Source organism: Rhamphochromis sp. 'chilingali' (assembly GCF_963969265.1).
Source record: "Rhamphochromis sp. 'chilingali' genome assembly, chromosome: 15".
NCBI lineage: Eukaryota > Metazoa > Chordata > Actinopteri > Cichliformes > Cichlidae > Rhamphochromis > Rhamphochromis sp. 'chilingali'.
The window spans coordinates 15342742-15367073 of record NC_137942.1 but is presented as its reverse complement, the minus strand read 5'-3'; the positions used below and the strand labels follow the sequence as shown (position 1 = coordinate 15367073).

General features: G+C 37.2%; 2 protein-coding genes across 3 annotated transcripts in view; one reads left to right on the top strand and one right to left on the bottom strand.

The window, feature by feature from the left end:
* The window catches only part of LOC308411162 (nuclear GTPase SLIP-GC-like), a 32613-nt gene extending 28892 nt beyond the window's left edge, over positions 1–3721 (bottom strand). For both annotated transcript variants that reach the window (XR_013974345.1, XM_080904935.1), the window contains exons 1-9: positions 3505–3721; positions 3290–3371; positions 3006–3118; positions 2796–2837; positions 2645–2683; positions 1121–1159; positions 678–702; positions 432–518; positions 41–128 (exon numbers count right to left, since the gene is read on the bottom strand). Coding sequence is in view for 1 of the 2 variants with exons in the window: in XM_080904935.1 (XP_080761061.1) it covers positions 41–128; positions 432–518; positions 678–702; positions 1121–1159; positions 2645–2683; positions 2796–2837; positions 3006–3118; positions 3290–3356 (500 nt within the window). In the remaining variant the exon portion in view is untranslated. The remainder of the gene's footprint in view (positions 1–40; positions 129–431; positions 519–677; positions 703–1120; positions 1160–2644; positions 2684–2795; positions 2838–3005; positions 3119–3289; positions 3372–3504) is intronic.
* A 5090-nt stretch (positions 3722–8811) lies between these two features.
* Positions 8812–23827, top strand: LOC308411154 (nuclear GTPase SLIP-GC-like). Its single transcript, XM_080904925.1, has 21 exons — positions 8812–9342; positions 10907–10948; positions 11063–11101; positions 11523–11547; positions 11707–11793; positions 12075–12162; positions 13055–13271; positions 13392–13610; positions 16989–17195; positions 17288–17463; positions 18666–18759; positions 18842–18929; positions 19044–19165; positions 19431–19604; positions 19685–19836; positions 19976–20093; positions 20229–20337; positions 20439–20569; positions 20777–20858; positions 21049–21130; positions 22857–23827. The coding sequence occupies exons 1-21, from the start codon at positions 9067–9069 to the stop codon at positions 22924–22926; spliced, it is 2598 nt and encodes an 865-aa protein (XP_080761051.1). The 5' UTR covers positions 8812–9066; the 3' UTR covers positions 22927–23827.
* The last annotated feature ends 505 nt before the right edge of the window (positions 23828–24332 follow it).

Sequence of the window (24332 nt, the reverse complement as noted above, 5' to 3'; positions counted from 1 at the left end):
TGTTGTATGTCAGCAAAATATGAAAAAACATAATACTCACTTTAAGAAAGCACTGAGTTTGTCTTGCTCATTTAGTCTGGAATGTACAAATGCCATGATGTTTTTCACATTAGATAGTATGGTTGGTTCTGTGAACAAAAAAGTCAAGAACTATTTAGAAGGAATTATAGACTAGAATAACCAAAAAATTTAAAATTTGATGTTAAAAAAAGCAAACCTGTGTGAATTAGAGTATATCAGGACCATAATGTGACCACTAACCAATCAAACTTACTATACCATGCTGACTGTTAAATTTTGCCAACAGCCCAAAGAAAAAGTAATTTCTAGCATCAAAGATGAAACTGGCATGTTGGACAAATTGTGCTGAACAGAAATTTAACCCTATAGTGGCTTAAACTGTGACATTGTTTAGTAAGAAACGTAAATACCTTCAAATCCTGGCATTGACTGACACTGTCGCTTAGCTGGTGACTGCAACCTGCTAGCATCACTTTCAAGGTCTGATTTTCTTTTTCCTGATTGGATAAAAACAACAACAAAAAATAAGAAAAAAAATGTGTTTCTCTCAGCATTGAAAGTTCTTCTTAGTAAAGTTATGTAGATTGCAAAAAATATTAGTGCCTTTCAAACACAGAATAATATGAGATGCAATAAATATGATGCATGTGTCTCACCTGTATCACTTGTGGCTGGAAAGACCTGAGGATGAATATCAGTTATACAGGAAATTATCACTATTTGCATTGGCATTGTTCTTTAACAAAAGGACACTAACATACAAGTTTTACAATCAACAAACTTAAATGCAGTTATGTTTTATTAACCAGCAGACTGATGAAAATTGAATTACAATAACCTTCTTCTTACTAAATATCTGTGATCCTACTAGACAATTCTTTTACATAATTAGGTCCCAGTCTCAAAGACCTACAGAGACAGTTGGCAAACCCTCTAGCTAGGGCAAAATGTATTTTCCCACCCCCCTTTGAATTATGTCTTTAGATTAGTCATTTATTCGTTTCTGTAGAGAGTTGTCAGTCTCTGTAGACCAGAGAATGGAGCTTTACTTTGTCTCAGGCAGTTGGCTCATATGTCTGAAATTCAGTGTAATCCTTACCTGAACCACATCAGCTGCTTCTTCATGCTCCTGTTCACACTGCAGATAAAAAGTGCAAAGCCGCATAGAGTATTGAGCTCTTAAACATGCATTAAAAATTGTATTTGTCATATGGACATTAAATCTGAAGGAAAAAACAGTTTTAAACTGACTTGAAAAGACATGACTGTTTCCTGATTTGAATTTTGTTCTTACCACAATCAAAACGATTCAAATCTATATTAGTTAAGAATCAATAAAATGACTCTACAAATAATTACTGCCAGTGAGACACTGTTGAACACCCAGTGGTGTTTGTGTAGCTTATCTGCGTAGCCAATTTAATTAAAAACGTATAACTTACTTCAAGGTGTAATCTTCACACACTCTCTGTGTATTTACTCACTAATTACCTGTCCCTCCTGCACTTTCCTGCTCATTGTGTCAGATGTTTAGTTACTCTTCGGCAGGGATGGGTACTGGTTCTGACATAAACGGTAGTAACCAGAAAAGCAGCACACATTTCGGTGCTTTATTTCAGTACTTTTTTTTCTTGAGCTGTCATACAGCTGTCTTCTTGTTTGATAGAGTGATACCATATATGCCCTATAGCTGCAGAAAAGGCTAACATTGTTATCTTTTTACAAAAGAAAAAAAAAACAGCTAAACATGAGAGGTTTTATGACAAAGTTTGTGTTTTCCATTGTTTAAGCACTGGTTCCAACCAAAGGATGTATCTTGTATCAACAGAAAAGGCTAACTTGGTTATCATTTTGCAGAAAAAAAGAGGAGACTGCTAAAAATAAAAACATAAGAGGTTTTTGGGCAAAGTTTATGTTCTCCATTCTTTAAGCACCGGTTTGAGCACCGGTTTGAGCACCGTTTAAGCACCGGCACCGTTTCAAAAGTACCGGTTTGGCACCGGTATCGGATAAAACCTAAATGATACCCATCCCTACTCCTCAGTCTCCTTTAGCAATAATGAGACTTGCATTAAATGTACCCTATTTACAACTCTGGAGGCCAGGATCACATAATTGTAGACTTTGCTTCGCACCCTTAAAAATCCCATAACTAGCCAGGCTCCTTTAGCCAGTGTAGCTCCCTCTGGCATATTGTCCCGAGCAGTTGGGGAAACAAGATGACTGGGTGACGATGAGGAGAAAGCACAGTATTAAATAGAAGCCCCGTGGCACACCACCAACCCATTCATGTCTCTAAGTGTTTTCCCCCATTTGCAGAAACACCCGCAGGGGCTCAAACTCTGGTAATTGGTGATTCTATTCTAACACATGTGAAGCTAGAGACACCAGCAAAGACAACCAGAACAGTCGACACTGAGGGAAATTTAAAACTGCTGGCTAAGTGTAAACATAAATTGAATAAAATTCTAATTTATGTCGGCAATTATGACACCTGGTTACCTTAATGGGAGATCACTAAAATTAATACTGAATCAGTATGTAACTCTATAGGCAAAAGAATTGAGCTTCATTTTGTCTCAGGCAGTTGGCTCATATGTCTGAAATTCAGTATAATCCTTACCTGAACCACATCAGCTACATCTTCATGCTCCTGTTGACACTGCAGATAAAAAGTGCAAAGCCAAATAAACTGAGCACTTAAACATATACTAAAAAATTTATTTCTCATATAGATACTTCATCTCAAGGCAACAAAACAGTTTGTAACTTACTTGAAAAGAAATGACTGTTTCTTGATTTGTGTTTTTTTCTTCCTAACACAATCAAAACATTGCAAATCCATATTAGTAAAGAGTTAACAAAAATTACACTACATAATATTGCTGCCAGCACATTTTTTAATATCCAGGTAACTCTAATAGAAATTCACCTCTGTACACTAAAACAACAATGATTGTTTTAAAAAAAAAAAAGGTAATTACCTTTAACAGCTTGAGGTTCTTCTTGAATTTCACTCTTGGTCCAGCTTTTGTGATCAAATTATTAATTTCTTGATCATCAAGCTCACACAGACTTTCAGAATCGATTTGTTCATCTGTAATTTAAAAAGAATTTGCAGAGATAAAGTTTATTCTCAACTTTCTTCAGAAATTCTTCGTAAATGATTGAAAAAGCTATGGGCACAGATCTATGAGCTGTTTTACAGTTAACAGATCACATCAGGATCAATATCTGTACCCATCACAGATTCACATTAATACTTTACCTTTAAATTTTTCCACCCACTCACTTAGCCCCCATTCAACCAGTTTGGTTCTTACGAAATCATCCATGACCAAGAAATGAAACTGTAAGATAAAATGCAATATTTAACCAGACAGTACTGCTTTAAAGATTAGATATTTGTGACCAACTTCTCCTTTAATCCATATATAATCAGAGACACTGATTAAATTCAGATTAAAACTTCAAACTGCTCACCTTTTGTTTGAGTAATGCAGGAAAAGGCTGCTGAGGGAGATGTGAGGGAAGCAGTGAGACACAAACAGGAAACAGAAAAAAGAAATCGAGCACAAAGTCCACAAACGGATACGGTTAAAATCAAACTGTAACTGTGTGGCTTAGACTGCACAACTGTCTGCAACTGCATTTATACATAAAATAGAAAGGTAAATCCAACATGACTAAAGCGGGTGCAGGAAAAATAGAACTGAGAACTGAGAAAAGCAGGAAGAGGTGTTTGTGCAGCGCAGATGGGAGTGGCTGGCAGACAGGTAACAACCTGCCTCAGAGAAAGTGTTTGTTTTTTTAGTTTGTTTAAAATAAATCAAAGGGATTAAATATTATAGTTTAAAAACAAGACAGAAACAGCTTTATGTATACTTAAAGTATACTCAAGTTGCCAAACTACATTAAGGTAGTTAGAGTAAAAATATCACCATAGGTTTTTTTTTAATATGCTGCCACGTGTGTACATTATTATTATTATTATTTATCCCCACATGCCTCCTCCATTGCCTGTAAAAGGGATATGCGTTGATGGGGATGACTGTCATAGACCTTCCAGCTCCAGGCAGAGAAGAACTCTTCAATTGGATTCAAGAATGGAGAGTATGGGGGGAGGTTGAGTACAGTGAAGAGTGGGTGATCTGTAAACCAGTTGCGGACCAAAGCAGCCCTATGGAAACTAACATTGTCCCATATAATGACGTATCTGGTCTGCTCTGGTCTCTGAACATTAGTGAACATGTCAAAGGTGTCCAGGAATGTAATAATGTGTGCACTGTTATATGGGTCCAGGGTTGCATTATGGTGAACAACACCATTTTGACTTATAGCTGCACACATAGTTATGTTACCACCACGTTGTCCTGGGACATTGATTATGGCACGGTGTCCAGTGATGTTCCTTCCGAGTCTCCTCGTCTTAGTGAAGTGAAAACCAGCCTCATCCACAACAAATTGCTCATGACCCATCTGCCTCTGCAGATGGGTCATGAGCAAGACATGAGCAAGACAAAACAAACAGCAGGCACATGCACAGCACTACAGTATGCACTTCCAGATTCAGTACCAATGATACTATAGCTTACCTGCACATAGTCATATTGCAGCTGTTTTACACGTTCACTGTTTCTTTCCAAAGGTGTTCTGTAGATTTGTTTCATTCGGATTTTGTTGCGGGCAAGTACACAACCTAATAGAGAAGTGCTCACATTTTGTATGTTCTGGAAGGTGGTGTCATCCTCAATTAGGCACTGCTGAATTTCACGTAGCCTTATGGAATTATTTGCAGTCACCATATTGACTATATGGGTTTATTGGTCTGCAGTGAACATTCTTCCTCTGCCCCTAGCATCTGGTCAGCTAGCAATTCTGTAAAGTAACAGTTTCAGTATTTTTACATCTGTGGTATTGTGGTGTTCCTCATTAGCATATGGCAGTGCTACAAGTCTTAGTGCAAAGTGACTGTACTAACCGATTCTCATTTCGAAATATCCTTATGATGCTTGCTACAGTGTAGCGGCTCAAGTTAGGCTGAACCCGTTGGCCAGCTTCACTCAGGGTCATTCCATGGTTGATTACATGGTCCACTATTGTAGCTCTGATGTTACCAGCAATTCTATTTCTTACTCTTCTTACCCTTCCTCTTCCCCCTCCTCTTGCTCCTCTTGCTCCTTCTTGTCCTCTTGCTCTAACTTCACCTCCTTGTCCTTGTCATCCTCTTTGTCCTACTTCTTCACCTCCACGTCCTCTTCCTCGGCCTCCTCTAATTCTCACTCTTCTCACTCTTCCTGCTCCCTCCATTGTACTCCACAGCTTACCTGTACCTTATTTATAGTGCTTAGGCTGATTGCAAAGTGAACTAATTACAGTTTTTTCTGATTGCTTAAGCACATGTTATGTAACTATTGGCTAATTTAGCAAAACTCTACACACAAATAAAACAACCTGTCACCCAATTATCCAAACATTTTAGTTCTCTTGCAAAAGCAAACACAGCTAGATTAACTCTTCACACCTTTGTAAAAATGGTGTTTCCGTATCAAACAGTACACACAAGCCATCATCTACTAAGCACACAATGCGCCAACTGCACACCGATGGTATGAATACAAAACACATCTGGCGTTTGCCTTCCCTGTGCACAAGGTAGGCTATGTCAGTTTGAGCTCATACTTCTGTCATAGATCCATAAGCATAGAGGGATCCAAACTTCAAGTACTGGTGTTTAGTCAAACACATCAAAACAAACACAAGTGTTCATTTCCAAGTATAGGATTATTTGCAATCGCCATAATGACTATATGGGTTACGTGGTCTGCAGTGAACATGCTTCCTCTGCCCCCTCCTCGTCTTCCTCTTGCTCCTCCTTGTCCTTGTCGTCCTCTTCATCCTACTTCTTCACCTCCACGTCCTCTTCCTCGGCCTCCTCTACTTCTCACTCTTTCTGCTCCCACCATTGTACTCCGCACACACAGCTTACCTGTATTATAGTGCTTAGGCTGATTGCAAAGTGAACGAATTATCTAAGAAAGTTTTGACATGTGAAAGTGTGCCAGACAGTTGGCAAATTAGTGTTAATGATAGCCATACATGTGTATACTTTTGCTAGGAGTGTGTTGGAAATTTGGAAATTGAGTGTTGTGCAGTGAATTGTGCCTACAGTCTTGCAAAGTGTGTGTTACAAAATTGCAAACTGAGTGCAAAGCAATTTTTGTGCTTTTAGTTTTGCAAACTCAGTGAGTGGTTTTGCTATAAGTCTGACTAGTTTTAGAAATTGTGCTACAGGAATCACAGTTAGTGTTTAGGCATTCGGTAAAAACTGTATCTAAAACTGTTTTCACACGTGACAGTGTGTCAGACAGTTGGCAAAATAGTGTAAATAATAGCCATAAATGTGTATAGTTTTGCTAGGAGTGTGTTGATCATTTGGAAATTGAGTGTAAAGCAGTGAGTTGTGTTTACAGTTCTGCAAAAAGAGTGCTGTGCAGTGGATTGTACCTACAGTTTTGCCAGGTGTGTGTTACAAAATGGCAAACTGAGTGCAAAGCAGTGTTTGTGCTTTTAGTTTTGCAAACTCAGTGAGTGGTTTTGCTATAAGTATTAAGAGTTTTCGAAATTGTGCTATAACAATCGCAGTTAGAGTTTAAGCATTCAGAAAAAACTGTAACCTCTGTCTCTCTTCCACAGCATGTCTTTATTCTGTCTTCCTTCCTTCTCTCACCCCAACCGGTCACAGCAGATGGCTGCCCCTCCCTGAGCTTGGCTCTGCCAGAGGTTTCTTCCTGTTAAAAGAGAGTTTTTCCATCCCACTGTTGCCAAAGTGCTTGCTCATAGGGGGTCATATGATTGATGGGTTTTTCTCTGTATCTATTATTGTACGATCTACTGTACAATATAAAGCGCCATGAGGTGACTGTTGTTGTGATTTGGAGCTATATAAATAAAATTGAATTGAATTGAATTGAACTATACTGAGACTTTTTTGACAAATAAAAAAAAGTTTTACATGTATTTTCCAAAGAAAAGCTGGATATTTAAAAAAAATATTTCAAATTAACCTTTACTTTTTGTGAAATGTGAAAGTTAAAATTCAACTTCTAGAGAAGCTTGAATATATTAGCTTTGCTACTTGTTTTTTAATATTGATGCTAAAACAAGAAACAATTTGGTGAATGCAAATGTTCCTGCACATTTTGGGAAGATTAGCATTATGTAGATTTGTGTATGAAAACATGTAAATAGAAAGGTAGTAAGATTTGATCTTTAGTTCAGTTTCATTTTCTTTTTATCAGAAACTAAAAATCACTCAGTTTTGTTGTTGTGCTCTTTCATTAAGAACATGACACTTTTTGCTTCCAGCAGCCTTTTTGACCTTGCTTTATGTGTGACTGCCCAGAGTAGTTATTTGTCTGTTATCTTGAAAGGGTTAGTTTTGTGGCATATTTTATATGTTTATTCTTCACAGAGTTAAATATAAGCATCATTTGACAGTGCATATCTATCTAAGCAGCTTTGGAAGAAGGATAGTTGTTCTATTTTGCCAACAATGTGTGTTTTTCTTGAAATAAGTACATGAGAATAATCTGAGTATGTTCAAACAGCACCTCTGTTTGTCACAAAAGTCATTGTTACTGTTGTAAGTGGTTTTACTTTTTCTTCTTGATTATTATTATTTCATATAGTCATTTTGCAAAGTTTTTTGTTTCTTTTTCTACTTAACCCCTTTAACTCATTTGAACTTTGCCATACAGACAACAATGATCCAGCCATTCTCGTCAGCCCTCCCTGCTTTTCTCATTCCCTGATCAGTGTCTGTACATGTGCAGGTCAGGTTTTACTTGCTTTCTGACAGACAGTCTTTTGCTCCAATAGAACCATTCATGTCTAGCTTCTTTTTTAAAAAAAAAATCTGAATCTGTTTTTCTTTAATCATGCTGGTTGTTGCACTTCTCCTTTTGCCTGCTAATTTCATCCTCCATAACTGACCATTTTCGGCATGACCAAACAGCTGAGTACACTAACAAAATTGAAGTTCTGATCAATCTGTGCATCTATGTAACTGCTCTACTCGTTCAATTTCAGCTGAAAGGCCTAATTTATAAAGTAGGAGTGGTTTATCTGAAATTTCAATTCATCTTTCAGTTTTGAATCTTGGTCATGGATGATTTTGTGCAAAGAAAACTGACTGAATGGAAACTAAGTGAAAGGATAGTGACATTTGAAAGTAAATCATTACATTTGTTTTGTTTAACATATTTCATTTATTGTGGGTACATATATTGATACTTTCATGTAATATTAACCATGAAACAGAGCTTTTCTCTTGCTTTTCTCATTTGGTGTAAAAACTCTTAGCAGTTTGTTTAAAACACAGAGAATTAAAATGCATTCAATTTATACACCAATGCAGAACTCCTTTAAAAAGGTATTTCTGAACTAATTTTATGAATAATCCTTATTCCTACTAAATAGTAGGAATAGTCTTAATAGTCTGTATCATCTTGATGATCAGGAAATCGACAAATTGATCACAAGAGCTGGACCTAGAGTGATATTAATTAATTAAATGCTTTAACATTTGCTACCTTTCTTCTGAAAAATGTCACTTACAGGTGAATTTGTTTTAGAACTATTATGGTGCGCTAATAGTTGAACGAAAACGACACACTCCGCCACAAACGAAAATAGTGATTTTCGTTTGCGGTGGGGTGTGGTTTGTGGTTTAGCACCAGTTGAGGGGTGGAGCAGCGAGTTCAGGTGACAGCGGCAAGGGAGGCTGGGAGAAAGAGCTGATACCTGTCACGCTGATTACATTTCTCCCTATTTTAGGAACTGCTGGGGCCCGGAGAGCTGAGAGCGAAGTGAGAGAGCTGTAGCAGTGAGAGTTGGAGTGTGTGAAACGAGTGGCTTTGAGTTGAGAATTGAATAAAGAGGATTATTGAAACGTGACGCAGAACTGTCTCCTTGTGTGTGCGCGCGTCGTAACGGGGATCAGTAACAAGAGTGTTACAGTGGCGCCCAGCTTGCCGCTACGATATGTCAAACCCACAGAACCTCCAGTCAGCTCAGATACTGGTTCAAATGATGGCCGAATTGGCGACCTTGCAGCAGCAGCAGGCGGTAGTGTACCGGCGTCATCTGGAAGACCTGCAGGCCCAGACTGAGCAGCAGACACGGGTGCTACAAAACTTTTTGGCTCAGTTTGGGGCTGCTGCGAATCTGCCCCATCTAGACCGGCTGAAACTCTCCTCACAAGACCAACGTTGCCGGTTCTGTGGTTGCCGCATGGGAGCAAGATCGCCGGCAGGGGAGGTGAGCGTCCGTCAAAGAGTGTTTTTCAATGTTTTTTTTTTTTTATGTTTTTTTTACGTCTAGTATATTTACTTGAATCAGTAATTACACTTTAGTCAACAGGGTTTATGAAGGGGTTATGTATATCAAATAAAGAAATTATCTGTTTTCTTAGTATCTTTATGACTTTATGCGTATTTTTACCCATATTGTCATCAATCCAGTTCTTTTTATATATATATATATATATATATATATATATATATATATATAGAACTGTGATGTTATAGTTGTTATATTTGCTGCTTTTGGCTAGCTCTCTCCTGGAAAAAACACTTCAATTGTCCTTTACTTTTTATCCAGATAAATAAAGGATATATAACATTTAATTTGCCAAAAATTGACGACAGCAGCTACTTTGTGATAGGAATGATCTCTAAATCACTTGATGTTCTTCGTGAGATATATGATTGACCTGTTTTTGACAGATTTTAATGTCATTTAAAATCTGTCACCGAATTTATAACAGCTTAAATTCCGTGCCAAGGTAGGTTCCCCCTGCGTTGGAAGGACACATTCTTGATATTTAGTTCTGAAACTCTTCTAATAATGACTTATGGCTCCTGAAATTTCGGAGGTTTTAGCTGTCTACAATTACACAAGGATACAAATAATTATCAGTCAAAATGTCCTTGGTTTATTGAAATATAACACCTGAGAACAATAAATGTATCATTTTCTGTTGTAACCGACAAACTGAACGGTAATGTAATGACACTCATTTTTCACTTTTTCACTAAAACTGTTCATCCACGTCTAAGTTGGTTGTAATGGAGGCGGAATCAGTTGGATCCGCTCTCCCTGCCCAGCGAACGCTCCCGATGCAAGGGAAACAAATTCTGTCGGGGATACCTACCTTGGTAAAACAAGTGAAACCTGCAGTCAGCTGAGACTGAAGAAGTCACTTGGATGAGTGACGAAACGTTTCTCCAACTAAAAACAATGAACTTTTCGGGATACCAGTTTCGGTTTCTTTGTTACTCCTGGATTCATCAAAAAGGCAACCTGGCCCTCAGGGTAAATGCCGCTGCTTTAAACAGTCATAACAACATTTACTGTAATCGAAACAAACATCCAGAATATATCATGGCTCAGATTTGATTGAATGTAATTACCCTTTAGTGTTAACTGTGAAAGGGATACTGTACAGTTACTATACTTAAACTACAAGTAGAAGTGATAGCGACTTATCATTTTATTATTTCTGTCCTTGGTTTTAATTAATAATCCAAAGGAAAAAAAATCCCCCCCAAACACTTAAAAGTCATGAAAATTCATTTAGATTTAGCAATTTGATGATTCATCCACCTTAAGCATTATTTAAAGTAATGCAATAGTTACTTTTCCAAGTAATAACTTACTTTTATAATATTGTAACCCAGATACTAATTAAATACTTTTTTTGAAGAAGTAACTATAACTAATTACCTTTTCAAAGCATTTTGCCCAATACTGGTAACAATATTTAGCATATTTTTTTTTAATTCTGTACTAATATGGATTTGAATTGTTTTGATTGTGGTAGGGAGAACAAAACTCAAACCAGGAAACAGTCATTCCTTTTCAAGTAAGTTAAAAATTGTTTTGTTTCCTTGAGATTTAGTATCTATATGACAAATACAATTTCAATACATGTTTAAGTGCTCAGTGTTGTATTCGGCTTTGCACTTTTTATCTGCAGTGTAAACAGGAACATGAACAAGCAGCTGGTTTGGTTAAGGTAAGGGTTATACTGAATTTCAGACATATGAGCCAATACCTGAGACAAAGTAAAGCTCCATTCTCTGGTCTACAGAGACTGACCACTCTCTACAGAAACCAATAAATGACTGAATCTAAAAACTTAATTCATAGGGGGTTGGTGAATATACATTTTGCCCTAGCTAGGGGGTTCGCCAACCGTCTCTGTAGGTCTTTGGGACCGGGACTTAATTATGCAAAAGAATTGTCTTGTAGAATCACAGATGTTTACTAAGAAAAAGGTAATTTATAATGTATTCTTCACCAATCTTCTGGTTGAAAACATAACTGCATTTAGGTTTGTTGATTGTAAAACTTGTACGTTAATGTCCTTCAAATTTTGTTAAAGAACAATGCCAATGCAAGTGATAATTTCCTGTATAACTCATATTCATCCTCAGGTCTTGCCATCCACAAGTGATACAGGTGAGACACATGCATCGTATTTATTGCATCTCATATTATTCTGTGTTTGCAAAAAATATTGATGCCTTTCAATCTACATAACTTTACTAAGAATAACTTTCAATGCTAAGAGAAATGTGTTTTTTGTTCTTATTTTTTTTGTTGTTTTCATCCAATCAGGAAAGAGAAAATCAGACCTTCAAAGTGACCCCAGCAGGTTGCAGTCACCAGCTAAGCGACAGCGTCTGTCTATGCCAGGATTTGAAGGTATTTATGTTTCTTTCTAAACAGTGTCACAGTTTAAGCCAGCACAATTTGTCCAACATCATCTTTGATGCTAGAAATTACTTTTTCTTTGGGCTGTTGTCAAAATTTAACAGTCACATGATGCATGGTATACTAAGTTTGATTGGTAAGTGGTCACATTATGCTCCTGATATACTTTGATTCACACAGTTTTGTTTGTATTTTTAAAATGAGATTTTACATTTTCTGTTTATTCTAGTCTATAATTCCTTCCAAATAGTTCTTTACTTTTATGTCCACAGAAGCAATCATATTTTCTGATGTGAAAAGCATCATGAAATTTGTACATGCCAGACTAAATGACCAAGACAAACTCAGTGCTTTCTTAAAGTGAGTATTTTTCTTTTCATATTTTGTAATGAATGGGCCTGGTTCCACTCCTGTTCATGTGACAGTTTCACAAACAGATCAAAGACAGATTGTTTTTAAAGAAAGCAAAAATGTCTATAAAACATCCTCAGAAGCTACTAGTTATGTGTAATTTAATCCAATTAAACTTTATGAATGTCACAATGGTTACACCAAGATACAGTCACAGGAATGAATAACCACATCGATGAGGCTTTAGAGTCACCAATTAACCTAAATGCACTAATTGCACGTATTTGGACTGTTGGAGAAAGCCAGAGTACCTGCAGAGAACCGAGGCAAACATGGAGAGAACACGTAAACTCAAAACAAAAAGGCCCCCGATAGTGGTGTGAGACAACAGTGCCAAACATCAAGTCATCGTGTTGCCTGTACATGAACCCTTTTGATTCAATATTCACCAATTTGTTTCTTGTGTCAGTCTGTTTGACGTGTCGGTTCTTTGTTTAGTTTTTTCACGTTATACTTTTGACTTACAGCTGTACAGTTATAGTTGACGGAATGATTCAGTAGTAAAACAAACCATCCAAACTAAGACCAACAAAGACTGATATTTTTAGGAAGTTTTGGTGACTTAACTACATTTTCTGCTGTACCTGGCATCTACCAACTCTTTGGGAAAACATTTTCAGTTTAGGTGACACAAAAAGGAAGGTGTGGATCAAAACAACATACAGTAAACAATTGGTGGCACAAGTGTATAAAACTGAAATATGTAGTGATAATTCATTTGATAATAACTACCATTATTACCATTGTAACTGTCTTTTAAACTGTTTTTTTTTTTTAATGCATGCTTAAAATGTTATCATGACTGAACCATTTAACCCATATTTAAAATCTCGTTCAACAGGAAAAAGATCAGTGATTTGGAGACAGACAAGAGGGAGCTGGTTGGTGTCTTTGGTAAAACTGGGGCTGGAAAGAGCTCTTTGATAAATGCCATCATCAAAGAGAAGAATCTTTTACCCTCAGGAAGTGTCAATGCCTGCACCTCAGTCATGATCAAAGTGGAAGCTAACACACATAGCTCAAAGTATGAAGCAGAAATTGAGTTCATCACAAAAGAGGTAAAATGAATTCCCAAAGTTAGATTTGTACTTTAAGCAAAATCATGTGTTACAGTCCAGTTCTTGGGGCATAGGGTTGGGTACATGCCTCAATAAATGGCATGTCATCTATTTTTGTAGGAGTGGCGTGATGAGTTGTGGTCATTTCGTCAGTTTCTTGACAATAATAAAAATCAGGAAAAGGAAGATGATTATTATCATGATGCTGTTGAAAAGCTGTCAGCACTTTATGGAGAAGAATGGAATGAGAAGTCCTCTGAAAACCTCATGGACAGCAAATATTTCAAAGAAATTCCAGAATTTCTCCAATCCAGGCGGAAGATGTTGACATATGAATCAGTAAGACAAAAACTCTCATATTACTTTATAGGAAGCATTCTTGCAAGTGTTGCACTGTGAGCGTCAGCACTGAACAACTCCGCTGTGTTCCAGACTGACTATAACAGAGCCATGATAGACTAAATACTGGGGATGCTGTCCTAGTTTCACCTGTGGTCTTCACAGGTGAAACTAGGACAACCTGGACAAAAAAGTGAACTGAAGAAATTAACAAAAAACTAAGAAGTAGAAACATAACTCATTTCTGAAAAAATAATTCAGCATAGATTCAAAAGTCCAAAAAACAAAACACACTAAAAATAAGATCCAGTGATTACAACAAAACAGATCCTACTGAGATCCCACAATGACATTTAGATGATCACATCTAAATGATCACATCTAAATGAAGAAAAAACTTATCTGCTCTTGTAATAACTGTGGTTAACAGGATCCAAGACTGGTCCAGGTATTATGTAGAGCATTATTTTTTATTTTTTTTTAAATCGCAGTATAAACCCTTACCTCTTCACACAACAGATTCCTATTTTAATCAACTCTTACCTGTTTTAATATGCCTGGTTTTAAATTCACTGCTGAGCAAAGTTAGCAAAGACTCATTCAAAGTGGCCATAAACTTTAGTGAATCACTGTCTGATAGTCAATTGCATCAAGAATGGCATAAAGTGGTGTAAAACCCTGACAGTCAAAACATGCCAAGTGATCCACTGTAGTGACCCCTTGTAAATAAGGGAACAGCCTAAAGTAGCTTATTAATGTCTCAAAGTGGTGGACAACTGTGCAAAATGCCCACATGAAGTAGTTTCTGCTAATAGTAATACTAGCTGTTGAAACCAAAACAAAATGTCCACAAAAAACACTGGAGCACAGGGAGCAGTTCAGAATCACCTCAGGGGTCAGCAGCACAAAGGTCCATAAATCAAAGGTTCAGGGGGCCGTCTCAGAAGCCAACATCACAGAACTCCCAAAATCCAGAAGTTCAGGGGGCCGACTGTGTGGAAAGCAGCAGCGGCATGGAAACAGTTCCGGAGCTTGACCACGCGGAAGGTAGCGGCGGCGACAGAGCAGGTCCCAAGGCTGGCCAAGTGAAAGATGGTGGCAGTGACTGAGTTCAGAAAGCTGTCCATGACAAGGAAGAAATCTAGCCAGTGGCCTGGAATGTGGCCAGCGACAGCAAGGTGGTGCAGGCTGAGTTGTATCAGACGCAACAGCAGGAGCAGGTGGCGGTGCAGCAGGCAACAGAGTAGAAGCTGCTGATGCCAGCACTAATGGCTGGACAGGCTCCTCAGACCCTCCAGCTGATATGACGTGATGCTGGCTGGGTTCTCCTTAACCCCCAGCTAGAACAGATGAAAGGCCAGATGGTACAGAAACCCCTGGCTGAGACGAAGCTATCTGGAGCTGCGTTAGACAGCCAGCCAGCTCGGGTTGCCTGTCAGGCTGCAGCAACACATAGTCCATTGAGGGCAGGATGAGCTTGCCTGTGCCGTCGGTGGGGGCTGCTGTAGAGTGTGTGGACAGCTCGCACAAGCTCTCAGCAGAGACAGGAGGCTGAGACAACCCAGCAGAGCACTCAGTGAAAGCTGCTGTGGACCGTTGGGGAGGCTCGAACAGGCTCTCAGCAAAAACAGAAAACTGAGACGCCTGGCAGAGCTCCCAGGGGAAGCAGCAGAGGGAGGCTGAGAGGATTCAGAGCTCTCAGCAGATGAGGGCGGTGGTTGAACAGGTGGCTGAGTAATTGACTTCACTGGTGACTGAGCTAATGAGTTACCTGGAAACAGAGCTAATGTCTGATGCCGAGAACTGAACAGGTAACAGGGCTGGTGACAACACTGGAGCCTGAACTGGTGGCAAAGCAAGTGAATGAGCTAATAACTGAGCTACTGACTGAACTATGGACTGCAGTAGAGGTTGTAGCGGTTGTAGTAATGATGGTGTAGGTTTGCTTACAATAACCAGTCAGTTGTAACTGTATGCCAGGTGTTAATTAGCAGCCAACATGAACGTTCGCACACAGGTAACAGGAAGCACTGCCATAGCCAAGTTAGAACCACAGCAACATCTCCTGGAAACCTCCGTAACTGCAGCAACGGCAGGCAGTATGGACAAACATAACGTCACTGTTATCTACAGATGGTAGTGATGGTGGTTGTAATGGTGGCTGAGCTAAGCCTTCTGAGCCTTAAGAACACAAGGAAAACAGCTGGACGGGCTCAATTGAGCTTCCAGCGGAGACAGGAATGGGTGCAGGCACCTTCTGAACACTAGCCGCTCCCACCCGAGGATTAGGTACAGGTGTGGAGACAGACTGTGCCCTGGCAGTATGGGCTCAAATTGTGGTCATAAATATTTTGCACTTGTAAATCAGTTTTGTATTTGTAAATCAGGATTTGTATGTGTAAAAAGAATTTGTGTGAGTGCAAAAAAGATTTGTGTGAGAAAAAATACGTGTGAAACTCTACACTCAAGTTTCAAGTTACAAGTATGAATTTTGACCCTATTTTTCTTCCTTTCATCTGATTGGCCAATGTCATGTCAATCACAAATTTAACAATCCAATCAGAGAACAGATGGGTTTGGCTATTGGAAGGGTGCTGCCCTCACCCGAGGAACTGGTACAGGTGAAGGAAAGGCCAGGCCCTAGCTGCCCTGGGCACAGAGACTGGAGGCAGAGGAGGTGGCGCAGAAAACACTGACACATTCAATATAAGCTAGACTTTTCTACCACCACAAATCATAGTGTTTGAAATTACAGTGTCTGAGTTCACACGACAAGGCTTGGAAAACACTGATTCACCAAAGATGGATTCAAAATTCTTTCTGCCATGAAAAAAATTATTTGAAACAACAGTCTTTGATTTATTGTTGTTAACAGTCTTAAATCTTACAATAAACTATGACCAAATATGGAGTGGGTAACACAGATAACACGACAAAGGGTGACAGAGGACTTAAATACATACATGACGTGATCAGGGGAAGTGGTGACACATGAGGACACAGCTTACCTGAATGAAACATAATGACAACACAGGAGAGGATAACACTGGACACTCTAACATGAGACATGGACCTTCAAAGTAAAACAGGAAACATGACAGGCACAGACTAGACACTGAACTCAAACTAAGAACAAAACTCTTAACCAGAATAACACTGGATAACAGGATTATAATGTTCAAAACAGGACAACTAATGAATCAGAAAATAAACCATAATGTGGAAAAAACACCAAAACACAAGAAACTGAAAATGCTGGGTCAAAATGACCCAGAACCATGACACGATGTAATAATTTAAATTTGAGATTAAAAACGAATGACTCGACTTTTAGTGATCAAATTTCCTTAAGCTTTTTACTTTTGTTTTTTATTGCAGGCTAATGAACTTTCTGCACAATTTGTCAAGTACACAAGAAGTGAGTCAAAACAAGGAGAAGGTGATGAAGGAAAAAAGTGGTTTTGGCCACTAGTGAAGTGTGTGACTGTCAGGGTGCCAAACAATCCTTTTCTCCAGCATGTCACACTTGTGGACCTTCCTGGAAATGGTGACTGTAACAAGAGCAGAGATCAGATGTGGAAAGGGGTAATTCATATCTACTGCTCTTTGCTTATACTGTGTTGTCTGTAAACAGTCATCTTTCAATGAAGCACTGAGACATGTTATTCTCCTTTCAGATTGTTGGAGATTGTTCTACTGTGTGGATTGTGACTGAAATTAACCGAGCAGCATCAGAGAAAGAGGCCTGGGAGATCCTGGAAAGTGTCAGTAGTCTGATTGGAAATGGTGGCAAATGTCAGCAAATTCATTTTATCTGCAACAAGTCTGATCTTCTTGATAATTCAGATGATCTGTAAGTAAATTTTGCATACTGACCAACTACAGGGTGTTTCCATGTAAGATAAACCCAGGCTAGACAAAGAATGAAGCACAGGGTTGAGCCTTTGTTGTAATGAATGCAGAACATTTGGCTCAAAGGGAGTCTCATAGGCAGTTACAGTTTTATAAAGTTGAAGATGGTGGACTGAGTAATGAACAGAGAATTTCCTGGCCAGAGTAGAATAGCGGATAATGGGACAGGCAGTGGAATTTTTTAGTTCTAGAGGGACAGCAAGAGAGAAGAGGGTGAGTAATAACAGGAGAGCAGCAGGAGAAAGTGATGCAAATGACATTATGGCAGCTTTAATGTATGTTGCACATAATGTATGATATTATTGGAAATCATGCATATCCTGGTCCTTACAGTCGAGTAATTCAAGAATTCTACATTGTAAAGAATAAGTAGCATTACACTGTCCTTCAGCAACAAAGTTAAAGTAGTTGCTGTGACAAAAAAAAACATTTCTATGTAAGCATGTCAGCGTGTTGATGTCACGATCCAAATAAAACATGCTGGCCTTTCTCCGAGTGCTTTACGAATAAATGCTACCAATCTCCCATATTTGGAAGTTGTTTGTTTTTTTAAAGAGAAATGCATTAAACAATTAAAGTCATTTTATCATAAATGACTGGACCTGCAAGGCAGACTCGCACAACTGAAACTTAAGAGGTTTAATTACAATGAAAAAAAATATAAAATGAACTGGTGTATTAGCGAGAGTATCCAATAACTCGCAGGGACGAAACAAAATCAAATGTTTTTAGAGAAATTAGGAGTTCTTCTTACTATGTTTACAAACACGGCTAAGAGGGAGTCTGTAGTGAACAGGTAAGTATTTTGGTAAGAGACTCTGACAACCCAGGGTAGTAAGTAGGAGCATGAGAGGATATTAACCAGACTACACATTTAAGACTAGAATGCAACAAACTGGAGTACCAGCACCATCAGGCAGAGAAACATTGCCACAGCCAGTCTTTAAATACGATCTACGTGTTAACAATGAGTGGCAGGTGTGCAGCAGTCAGGGAAAGCTCAGCTTGGTAAGAAAGGGAGATTTTACACATTTCACCAAAAAAGGCCAAGAATAAAACAAAACCATCCAGCCTGCCCCAGATTAATGATGGTGATGATAATAGTGATGATGGTAACAGTACATATTTGCACATTTCTTGTAGTTCATCAGCTGATATCCATGATCGAATAGTTAAAAGAAACCTGCAAGCCAAGGATGGAGTAAGGAAAAAATTCAACAAACGAAGCAAGATTAAGGTGAGTTTTATAGGCTGATAGAAAATAATACAGACTCTCCACAGTTGCAAGGATGCTTTAAAATTAAATCATTTTTCCGCAGAAACATTTCCATGATGACAGTTTCAGAGTGTTCACAGTGAGCTCCAAAGAGTTCCTAAAAGGGAAGCATCTAAGTCCAGAAGAAACTGGTAGGTGAAGTCTCAGTGCACATGTTGTTTTAGTTTGCTCTGACTGAAAGAAGAATTATTTATTTTGAATTATAGTATGTAATGTTAAACTGTGGCACTGAAATTTCTTAACAGAAATAACCAAACTTCAGGGATTGTTGCAAGAGCTCAATGACTGTCACTCTGAGACAATAAACTATGTTAATGGAGCTTATGGGATTCTGTCTTTGATTCAAGGAGCCAACTCCAGAGGAGTGGTAAAGTCAAGTAAAAAGATACACAACAACATTCGCTTACATGTTGGCATTTTTCATTTGTCTTTGTGTTTACAATTCTGTTTTTTGTTTATTTATTAATTTATGAGTTATTAAGTGATCGATTGATTCATGTATTTTTGCTGTTCTATTTTACTTCTCAGGTTCATTATTCAAGGAGAGTGACTTTTAAAACCATGTGAAGTTCATAAATCTATAAGAAACGACAAGTATTTTTTATGGTTTTATCCCTTCAAATATTTTTCAGGGTGATAAAAAAGGCAGGATTTGTGCAAAACTTGAGATAATCATGATCCTCCAACTTGATAATGTCAGAAAAGAAATGGAAAAGACCTTTCTGGCTTTCGAAAAATGTCTTGCTGATGGCATTGAGAAATCAAAACGTTCATATGGAGAAAAACTCAAGAATTTCTTGTATCAAGTATGTATTTTAACTCTAGTTGTAACAAAAAACACATTTTACACAAATATATATATTTAAATAATTGTTTTGTGTTCCAGGGAAGGAACAGTGGTTTTTGTGGGGTACTGAAGCAGGTTGTTGAGAATGGTGGTGTCTACAAACCAAAAAAAGGGAAGCTAATTAACCTTAACATGAAGTTGGCTTCATGTCTGACTGACAGCATTGATGAAGAATTCAGAAAGACCTTCCTGTAATAAAAAAAAAAAAAGTTCTAAACAGTCACATAATATTATCCAAAATATTTAATTTATTACATACCACGTTTTTAACATAATGATTATAAAATTGCCACTTCTTTCATTATTAACCAAATTTTTTACATGTTTTAGAAATGACTCAGAATGTGGAGCATTCAATGGAGTCATCAAGACATTTTCACTTAACACTGATTCTCTGATTGAAAAGTACAAAAATACTGAACTGCAGCTCAGATTTCTCAAGACAGAGGTAAGAGATGAAACTTTCCTATACATCAATTCAAACAGTAAAGTACAGTAAAATAAAACATGAAAAAGTTAATATTAGTTTTGTGAATTGTGATTTAAAATGATGTTGATCCATATTTCATGTTTTGTCTCTAAGGAAGAAAAAATGAAGGCAAAACTGAACAGAATCATCCGGAAACAGAAGAAAAAAGTCTACAGCAGTCTGACAGAGACAATTGAGAACATTATGGAAGAAGGCTACTGCAGTAAGAGATAAGATCAGAGATTCAATACATGGCACTAAAACGCATATTTATGTTCATCATTATTCGGCATGAGAAATTTGAAGCTTTCTGTCTTATTGTAGAGGCTGCAGAATTTAAAGGAGAAGGCATGCTGTACTGCATGAGGGAGACTATTAAGAACCATGTGCACTCAAAGAAGGACATGTTTGAGCAGGCAAAAAATACCATGTTGGAGAAGTTGCACGATTTGATGGTTTGTCATGTTTTATGAAGAAATATCATGACCGTATTTTGTTTTAGCTCACCCAAAGGCTTTTTCTATGTTCAACTGGATTAGACTTATACAAAAATTTATGTTTCCATTTATATTTTTAATCCAGTCTGAAAAAATTCTAAATGTCATTGTATTTGACTTTAACACATTTTTATCTGTGATAAGTAATTAGTTTTTTAAAAATAGGAAAACATCCTGGACATTCTGGAGAAAACTACGAAGGAATCCATTAAATGTTCATTCAAAACTGATGGGAGCTTACTTCCAGGTAAACAGGCTAGTTTGCTGTAATTATATTCCTTTTCTCTTTATCTGTGCAATCTTCTACCTGATACCACTGCGGTTTTACCTATTTGTCTATCTATTTTTTAAAATTAACTTATAAATTACCGAGTCACACACATAATTATGTGAAACACTCTGGGGGGAAACAATTCAAAAAGTGTTTTGTTTTTCAGATGTTTCAACAGAGCTTGATATGGTGAAGAAACATTATGATCAACTTGCAGGCACTCCAGATGATGAAGTGTCCCTTACTGGGTAACTCCTAATATGTTATCAATGTTATTATAATAAATATTTTTAAAATTTTTTGTCCTTAACAGTGTTAACATTTATGTTAAGTAAATATGCTGATCAACATAGGCTACAATGGGTCCATTTTAGGGGAATCTGCAATTTAACATTTAACCCTTTAAGACCTACCATAGAACCAAGTCCGCCAGAGCTTATAATATATTTTTACATGGTGTGGAGCCATTTTTGGGAGCATTTCAAGTTGCTATACATCAATACAACAATTATAGCCCAGATTTTTATAATATGTATTCATTAAGTGCATAGTAATTACATAAATTGCAAAAAAGTGCAATAAACTACAAAAAAATTGAAAATCGTTTTTGCTTTTTTTAACATATATTTCTAGTTAGAGAAATTTAAGAGGCTTATCCCTCAAAACTGTAAATACAAAAAAGTTGCACAAAATAGTTTCCTACCACAGGAAATTTATTTTGAGTGTCTTCATAGTTTTATTTTTGAAATACACCAATTTTTATATACTGCAGGAAAAACGAAAATAAATATTATACTGCAAATTTGCAAAAAAGCAGCATATGCATCAAAATAAACTATTTCCAGCAGTGCAATATGAGTCCTAAGCATCCCAGAAATGACACAGAAAGTCATAAAGTCAAACATAACTTTTAAAAACACAAGTATAGGCTCATGAGGCCTTGATGGTAAAAAACTACATTTCCGCGAAAATGACGTCACTTCCGGTTTCAGGCAGGTCATGCGGGCATGCGATAGTTCACGCTGATGGACATAGGAAGTGTTATGAACAGCTGATCGGATCGGCAAAGCGTGTTTCTGGAATATTATGTTTTTGTTGCTGCAAGTGCTTTTTATGCAGTTTTTGCAAAGCTATATGTGGAAGGAAACCGTGACCTAGGGCAAGCTGACGGCATAAGATGTAAGTACAACTCCTACGGTTTCATATGCAAAAAACATTATTGCGCTAGCTTACGTGGTTGCAGTGCTACCGGGATTTAAAAATAGTTACGCAAAACAGAGCGTGCCCGCTCCGACCGGTTTTAAAGGGTTAACTATCGCATGTCCGCCATGACCTGCCCGAAACCGGAAGTGACGTCATTTTCGCGGAAATTTAGTTTTTTACCATCAAGGCCTCATGAGCCTATACTGGTGTTTTTAAAAGTTATGTTTGACTTTATGACTTTCTGGGTCGTTTCTGGGATGCTTAGGACTCAAATTGCAATTTCAAAAATAAAACTATGAAGACACTCAAAATAAATTTCCTGTGGTAGGAAACTATTTTGTGCAACTTTTTTGTATTTACAGTTTTGAGGGATAAGCCTCTTAAATTTCTCTAACTAGAAATATATGTTAAACAAACAAAAATGATTTTCAATTTCTTTGTAGTTTATTGCACTTTTTTGCAATTTATGTAATTACTATGCACTTAATGCATGCATATTATTAAAATTTGGGCTATAATGGTTGTATTGATGTATAGCAACTTGAAAAGCTCCCAAAAATGGCTCCACAGCATGTAAAAATATAATATAAGCTCTGGCGGACTTGGTTCTATGGTCGGTCTTAAAGGGTTAAACTAATTATAGCAATTAGTATTCTTTAGGGTGAGGAGTTTTACAATCAATATTAGGATTTAAAAAAATGTTGACATTATATTATTTCCATTTCCATTGGTTATTGCTCATTGTCAAACCTTTGTTCTGGGATGTTTCAGATTTGCTGACTGGGTAGAAACAGCAGAAGCCTGGTCACAAACAGGTTTTCCCAGAGGAAGTGCGGATTAAAACAAAAAAACAAAAAAAAACAAACATCTAATTTGGTCTCAGTAATTTTTTATTTGTTTTCATTTGGTCTTTTTAAAAGTTGTTTGGTGATATTTGACTTTGAGTTTGAGTATGTCATTACCAGTGATTTTGGATTTTTATTTCTGTAAGACATGTATCTTGTAATGATTCAAATCTTGAGGCTGACAAAGAAGTTTGAGGAAAAACTGAAAGAGATTTACATCACATCACTCTACATATATTTCAAATCTATTTTAATCATTTTATTTTATGTGCTTAGTTATGGTTCATCCAGATGACAATGGCAATTATATAGCACATTTCAGTACATGTAAAATCAGTCTACTTAACACAGAAGATAAAAACATGGTAACACTTTATAATACAGCCCACAACTAAGGCGTAGTTCCCCTGTAATTAAATGGAATATTGATGTATTTTATCTAAAACTACAATTAAAATTGTAATTTTATTTACCTACAGATATTTAACGGTAGGGATTTCTAAAATGTTTAGAACTATAATGTAATGACTCCTGCAATTTATCTTGTAAACGTTGATTGGTCAGTTAGGGTAAGTAGCTCCATCTCCATGCAGCTGCAGGACTAGTTTTATCTCTTTACATTGTGTCCATCCTCAATTGTTTAATTTCAGTAGTTCTTTTCACTATGGAATTAATTGTCTGATTGTGAGGTGAAAAGTAGTTTTTCATCGCAACCTTTCACACACAAATATGTGTTTTTTGAAAGGTTTTCATACATTAGAGCCACAGCAGAGGGTGTTTGTTTTGAAATTATTGATTTATTTGTAAGGTTAGAGTTTCTGTTTTTTTTTTAAGGACACATTCACACTTCTTGTCATGCTCTTTATTTGTTGCTTCCTTGCTCCCAACAACCTTTCTAAACTGTCATCTGTGTTTATTCTTCACAAAAAATATTGAAATGCTATTTTATTAAAATGGCTTATATTATGTCCTGGTCTCATCAGTTTTGTTTTCTTCAGTAATTACAAAGTCCACACTGAATCTCTGCTGTACATCTGTGGTCGTGTGAAGCTATATTAATGTAACAGCATGTCAGTGTGTAAACAAAGATCTTTGTTAAATGTCAAAAACAGGTTGTGTCTGAAGGCTGCTACTTTTGTGAATATGTGACAAATTATGTTAGAATTATAATCAATTATAAAAACATGTTTAAATCTTGGTGAACAATGCTCTGAGAAAGAATCATTATCTAGGAAATGACTTCAGGAAATAGCTGTGTTATAAAAGGCGTTTTACAATATGTACCAGTACAGACTTGCCCCTGACGGTTAAGTTGTCCTGGGGCAGGAACCATTTTTCCTTGGCTTGGCTTCAAGACTCTAGGATAGGAATACTGGATGTATGTAAATAACTTCTGGCCACT